Source organism: Rhagoletis pomonella, unplaced genomic scaffold (genome assembly GCF_013731165.1).
Source record: "Rhagoletis pomonella isolate Grant_MI unplaced genomic scaffold, Rhpom_1.0 Rhpom_scaffold_00007, whole genome shotgun sequence".
Taxonomy (NCBI): Eukaryota; Metazoa; Arthropoda; class Insecta; order Diptera; family Tephritidae; genus Rhagoletis; species Rhagoletis pomonella.
Window position 1 is genome coordinate 41,102,800 of NW_023458561.1, and position 7,636 is coordinate 41,110,435.

Genomic DNA, 7,636 nt, shown 5'->3' on the forward strand with positions numbered 1-7,636 from the left:
TATAACGAAAATGGATAAGGAGCAACCAGCAACCCAGCAAACATTTGAAATAATAAATGAGTCACTTAGGGCTGCGTACCTCCATAAGGAGCTCGTTTAAGAGTCCGAAATGAGGGTTGTTCCCTTTTTGCGAAGGTCGACTTACATATACATATGAGCTTAAATTCATACTGCAAAAGAGGCTCAATTTGAGTCATAAGTGACTCTTATTGGCCATATACATATACAGCTCATTTGTACTCATTTTTGTTTGCTCCAAATCGTTAGGGATCTCTTGATTTCGTTGTTTGTACTAAAAAGGCTTTTTCAAAATTGTAGTGCAAAACAGATTTAAGAAAATAAAGCATTACTTATGTATTTATACACACATACCTTTAAAAGGAAGCATTTGCAGTACAAGAGGTAAGTATTCTTTATTATATTTTTTACTTATGGAATTCTTTTTTTTTATGTAAGTTCCAAAGTTGCTTTTTAGTATTGTTTTTTAGCACAAATTGCATATATGAGGCTAAGAATTTTTGTTTTTGAGACTCATATTTCTTGAAGATGTAAATAGACTCGTTTCGGACTCATACATTATGAACGCTGAAGGTATGTTTGCGTGGCTTAGCTATAACACTTTTTACACTCGACCGCACTTGTGCACCTTTTTCATCCTTTTTGCGATTCAGCTACATATTTCGCACGCAAAGTACCGATGTCGAACGATCACTTTATTCGTGCCTAGCATAATTTGAAAAATGTGTTTCGAATTGTTAAATATTTATATGAACGCTGGAAAATAAAGCTTGGACATGCATTTTTGGCAGCTCAGGATCTGAATCTTGATTTTTGATCATTTAAAAATGGGACAAGTATTTTTGGCAATTGAAAACTGTACATACAGTAACTAAAAAATTTAACACAATAACATCACTTTTTAAACAAAAAAAACACACCTTCAATGCTCCATATATTAATATATATATATTAACATATATATAAATTTTAAAGTTCCTTTAGTTTCTTCATGATCCAATGGTTGAAACTAAACAAATATAGTATGGGACCACCCTTTAGGGATAACCTTTCCGATAAAAGAAAATTATCGAAAACGGTTCACCAAAATTCTAGATTGAGTCCTCGTGTATATTGTTTAGCCACCTTCTGCCATATATACGACAGACGTGTTGATTTAGGTATACTGAGATAAAGAGCTCAACGCCCAATACTGTTGAATTGAATCGAATTTCGTTAAAATGTTTCAATGCTCGAACTAATTCGAACCGAACCAAACAAGACGTTAGAATTTTTTTACTCAGTTCTTTTTAAGACTACGAAAAATACATCAGCAAAAGCAAAGGAACTTTTAATCAATCAACGGTTTAGTCAAAACTTAGCTATTTCTTTTTTAGAAATTTCAACAAAAATACAAAAAAAAATACTAGCACTAAAATTCTATACAATTTTTGAGCTGAAAATTTTCCACTAAGTTCGGCCATTTTTGGCTGAGCACAAACTGAAACCCGGAGGAGTACGATCACCATCTAGCCTTTAGTGAGGACCTTCAATATAATCTAAAAAATTAAAACTGAAAATTACGGTTATAATATGATCGAAAAAATCAGACATCAAAAATAATAATAAGAAAATTTATCAAAAAGTAATAAACAATTACACAGGTTTACAAAAAAAACAAAAGTTTCTGCATATTGAACCAAACCTCTATATCCTTCAGGTTCGAGGTGATTTCATGGTCAATTAGAGTAAAATTCATTGAATATAAGTGGAAATTTAACAAAATTCTTCTGAATTTGACCTTGAAATGACCTTGGCATGACCTCCAGATGGCCATGAAAAATCAAGGGATCCCAACAAAAACCTGGGCATATGAATTTACATTTTTATTCAAAAAATATTTCCCTATTTTACCCCCAACGATCTCAAACCTGAGATTATAGAGGTTTAAGGGCCGCGGATTTGGACTCCTTCTTTCTGTCGTCATGCCATCTTTATAATTGTAACATTTTTTTCATATTTTTTGTCATTTTTATTCCTAGTGGAAATTCACCATTAGTTAATAAATCACGTGAATGCTAAGATATTCAGCCAAGTTTAAATCAATTTAAAATACTTTGGGTGTTCTACATTGATTTTGTCTTCTCTTTATGCATTCGCCTTAATATTTATGGATTCACCAGAATATTATTTAAACGTATATTTAATAAGCCAAAAAATTGGGATTCTTTTTACCGATTCAGCAACTTTTCAGATTTGTTCATTGTCTTATGCGGTGTCAAATCCAAATTTTAATATGATGCTCTTTTAATATCCACATAGCTATGTATGTTCGAGTATCGCTTATTTTCTAAAATACTGTCATAACTAAAAAGCGACACTTTCGAGCAAATGATGCAGAACAAGTATGTCATATCGTATTTTATATTGTGTACAAATTTCGTGCTAAAATCTTCTGTAGTTTCCCGGTAAGGAGACAATATGCATTTTTCCTACATTTTGGTAGCAAATTTATAACTTTGAAAGCATCTTCTGAAAAACATCGCTTTTTGAGTTGTGACAGTATTTTAGCAAATGAGCGATATGTACATATTTGTATATGTTCATTGCCTGGATAAATATGTACTTACATATATGTATAAGAACATTTTGTCGAAGTCCATATGAGTGCATGAGAAAAGACTGCACTCACCGAAAATTTTTTGTTATTTTTTCATTCATTACCATGCCGCATGAAACCATAGGAATCCCCTTCGCTCAACTGGGTGTCAGTTGCTATAAGAGTATGCACAATTATATGTATGTATACAAATGTACATATATGCCCATACTTACCCACTTACAAATGCTTTAGTTAATCGCTAAAAATGAGAGCGACTATCCTCAAAAATCACGCCAGCCATAGGAGAGGGCCTTTGATGCACTATTCCATAACATAAAATATTCATAAACACTCTCAAATTACGTACAATTGCATGTACATACATACATACATACGTACATGGGAAACCACAAGTACCCACAATATCTGGCGCTCTGGAGTCCAGCATGATGCGATCATTTCTCCACAAATTAGTTCTCTACATATACCCGATCGAGATGAGTGTATTACGGCATCAAAATATTAATTGAAGATGATTTGTATCATAGAATAAACGTAACGGGAAGTGTCTTAAAAATAGCATAGAAATAAAACAGATATTCTTAAGTAAATTAGTTCAAGAAAATTTAAGCTGCAAAAAAATGGTAAATCTCAACTTTTTAAGGTGGCATAAAAATTAAAAATTAAGCTTTACTTTGAGCAAAAACATAAGAAAATTTGAACTATATACATACATAAGTATGTAGTGCGGGTTGGTGATAAGGCAGCAAAGAGTGCGTGCGCTTCTGATGTGTCCGAATAGTATTGGCATAGCATTTTTGAACGCATTTACATACAAATAAGTACATGTATGTATGTATGTATCTCCCAATCTGAACGCATACTCATAAAATCCAAAGCCGTACCATATCAAAATTGTGGACTGTTTTGCACAAGATTAGTTTTGCACTATACATTTTGTGACTGACTCCGAATCGGCGTTAAATGCATCCAAACTACTAGAAAAATCAGGGACCGAAAATTGCCATTTAATAGCAAGATTTTTATATTTATAACATTTGATCGTTGTTTTTTTTTTTGTTAATTATAATTATTTATTACCTTTTTAAATTCTTCTATGGTGGTAAGTGAAATCTGCAGATGACGGATATTGTATGAATGAAAAACTAAAAATTAGTGTTGGGCAGTATCGATACCAAAAGTACTCACAACTCGATTCTTAAAAGGATCGACAGAACCACATTTTTAAAAATATCGATACTGAGCATTTCAAAGTACTCAGTAATCGCAAAAAAACACGAAAGTTTTTACCAACATATGTATATTTAAAAAAAGTACTTAGTACTCACAAAAATACCCAATACTTAAAACTATCGATACTCAAAAGTCCCCGATACTTCCCGACAGTAATAAAAATCATAAAATAACGGCTAAGTTTGATTTGAAAAATGTATATCCAATTTTGACTGTTAAATTATGATGTTTATTATAAAGATCAGGAAGATTACGGTTACCGAAAAAAATTTATATATAATTATGTTTAATAATGGATAAACATTTACCAAAGATTGGTAGAGGAACTTGGAACTTGGATTGAACTGTCTGAAATAGAATCAATTAATAACGAGTTCCAAAATTTATCAAATAGTGGTTAATCTAATTTTATTTGAATAAAACGAGTTCTAGTATGTAGTATTCTCTGATGTACTACTCCAGCGTAAAGCCCTGTATGCAGCTCTCAAGAAAACGGTCAAGAAAAAATTGCCATTATTTCGTTTGTGTGCCCAAGGAATTTTGACATTTTTGATACTTCACAGCCTGTTGCCTCACTCTTTCCTCAAGAAATAATGGAACGGGCATATATTTCTGTTGCAAACCTGGGTTGCCTTGTGCTCTTTTTTCACAAAAAACTTTAGAAAACCGTAGTAGAAAGCGTAGTAAATTTCTTAAGAACTGCGTACTGCCTTAAGGAAATTTGACTCAAGAAAATTTCTTAGCCATTTCTTGTACGTCATTTTATATGGAGTTTTTGCTTTTCTTGAGAGCTGCATACAGGCCTTAAGTTTTGAACTAGTTCGATTTACTACAGTGACTTTTTCTGTAAGTACATACATATGTACATACATAAATATTTGGGATGTGTGGACAACATCTGTGCGCACAGTTTGCCGGTTAGTCTTTCTTTGTTAAATTAAATTCATGAAAGTTTTTAGTGTGTTTCTCCTTTTATATAAAAATGCATACTGGTTAGCGTCCCCGAGTCTAGTCTTGCACGCAATTAGGAAGTAGGGCGCCATTTCGTTACGCTTTCTCCTGGAACGCTTGTCATTGGTTGGTTTTTCGATGAATCTACTGTTCACCAAGATGGACATTCACAGGTGTAGTGAAAAGCCGTTTTTATATCCCTTAGGTTGTAGCTGTGACAGTTTTGTTATGTGGCTGTGGTTCTATAAATTTATTTTCTCGATCTACATATTTATTTTAGAAGTTCTTCCCTCCTTTGTTTGTCCTATTTGGAGAACTTGAAACAAGCTAGTTCATTGGGATTATAGCTATTAAGCAGGGATCACACGATTTGTATGGATTTGTACATTTTGGCAGTCACATAGTGGTATTTTTTAGAAGTTTGAGTTCAGCTCAACAAAGAAGTTTCAGACAACACCACTCTGTAACTGTCAAAATATACAAACCTGTACAGAAGTACAAGTCATGTGTGATCGCTGCTTAGCAGCTGTCACTTGTAAGTTCCTTAAACCCCTCATTCTTTTTGTAGAATGGTATCCAGTTTTTCCTTGATTTTTTACCCAAGTTCACCCTGTACATCTTGAATAGTAGTAACAGCAGTCTCCGCAAGATGCACTTGTTCAGCCAATGATTTTTTCCCTTGCAATTTAGTTATTTTTCCGACAAGAAGCTGTAGTTTGCATTGATACGGTTAGCCTGTGCTTCAATCGAATTGGAAGCTATTGCTTTTTTCGCCTTCAATATTGAAGAAGTGTCACTATCATTTAGATCTTTAAGAAAGGTTTGAAATTCCTCAAAATGCCGCCTTGCCGCTTTTAACCAGGCTCCCCATCTCGTTAATATTGGCTGTGGCGGAAGAGCGATATTGGGAAACATGTTCTTAAAAGCTTCAACGCGCAAAACAGATTTTAAAAATATTTTTTCCCATTCGATATTAAATCGTATTATAGTAATCGATAATAGATTTACAAAAACCAAGTTAATTTTCCTATAAGCTTTCGGGTTTTCCTGGAAATTTATCCAGCCAGCCCTTAAATGGTGCATTCGAGAATATTTTCTTAATGAACCAACCCTACAGGTATTCGTCAAAATACTTACGCAGCTTCCTGTTTACCATTCTCCTACTTAAGGACTTCGGTGAGGTATGCACTTAAAGGCCGCACATATAATAACGCCTACATAAAATGCCTATTTAGTAGTCAGATATATTTGTAATATTAAGTATTTTACTCCCCCTTCATTTGCAGACGGAAAGAAAGCAATCGGGCTTTTTTGTTCAGCCTTTTACCACCTCGGAAACCATATACATATGTGGGTATATTGTAAGCCATGACCTAAATATTGTAAACTCGTTGCTGTTATCCTTACCCCAATAAACACTCGCTATTTTGAATGAAATTTAATTTTATTCTAAGGATTTATTGAAAACGCAAAAACCAAATTAAAAGCTTGTAAAAAAAGCAATCATAAAGCCATAGTAACTTTTCAGGGATTGCCGTCAAAACAGGCGGAAAATTATTTGCGCATTTGCGCGTGTATGCATGTGTATTTAGACATGTATGTATTTGTATTTTACAATTGGCAATGATTCAAACTTTCATGGAAGGAAATGTATAATGCAAAAGTAACGGCTTTTATAAACGACATTTTCCATTTAAAACACTTACATATTACACGTACATACTATGTATACTTATGTGCATTAGGGTCGTCCAAATTTTTTTTAACGGCCACGCCCAAGAACTCATGGCTATCGAAGATAAGGAGGCGTGTATTTTTTATAGCATAATTTACTATTGGTTTTTATTCTAACTAAGCAATCCTTTCCAAGAATATGTGTGGATTATAGTATTTTCAAAAAAATTTCATTAGGCACATCCATAGTGTATAATTTCATTTAGCTTATATAATTATCTCATCTCAGTTTATAAATGGGTGGCAACCCTACTTTGAGTGCTTATGCATACGCCTTCCGATCGATACTTATTGTGGTATTAAATATGCTTACATTTTTTAACAAACGTCGTTGTACTTTTGTATAGAGGTGGCAACACCATTCCAAAGTATTTTTTTTAAACTCTTCAATTGCTTTTAGTTTTAATGTAAAAAATTCAACATTCTGGTGAGCTTTTAAATAATTTTAAATTTCAAAATAACTGGCAACCCTATTTTTCAAAAACAAATTTAACATAAACCTACAGAAAACATCCAGTTTAATGCAAAAACAAATGCAGTACGAATATTCAAAGAAGGACCTGTATTTTTGGCCCACCCTAATGTGCATTTATGTATACGTGTACAAATGGCACAGGTTTTGAATAGGCGACAATCCTACTTGCTTATGCAAACCCATCTTTATAGGGACGTACCGTTTAATAGCTGCTGATATAATCTCAAACATACATACATATGCATGTGGGTACATACACATGTACATTGTAGTTACTATATGTACATATTGGTTTTTATAAGAAATATTTATCGCCCGAAAGGGAAACAATAAGGTGCTTGGTATTCCTTTGATCGTTTTCCTTTTTCCTGCCCTTATATTTTGCATTTATTTTAATTTAATTTTTATTTATTTTTTTCTTAGGCAACGAAACTACATCATTTCGCATTCCTACCCATTTTGTTACCGCTTTTACATCTGTTGACATCTTCTTTAACGGCAGTGGACGCAGCCAAAATTCTTGGCTTATTTGCACATCCCAGTGAAAGCCATTTCGCCGTCATGCAAAGTTTAATGATGGAGTTGGCGAAGCGCGAACACAATGTAAGTGGAATGGCATTAAA

At 33.4% G+C, this 7,636-nt stretch overlaps 1 protein-coding gene across 1 annotated transcript in view; it reads left to right on the forward strand.

Moving 5' to 3' along the window:
* Positions 1-3,056: 3,056 nt before the first annotated feature.
* LOC118742833 (UDP-glycosyltransferase UGT4) overlaps positions 3,057-7,636 on the forward strand; it is a gene marked incomplete in the record, with an annotated part of 6,072 nt that continues 1,492 nt past the window's right edge. The window contains 2 exon segments of the mRNA XM_036475218.1: positions 3,057-3,243; positions 7,437-7,616. Of these exon segments, the coding sequence (XP_036331111.1) occupies positions 3,241-3,243; positions 7,437-7,616 (183 nt within the window).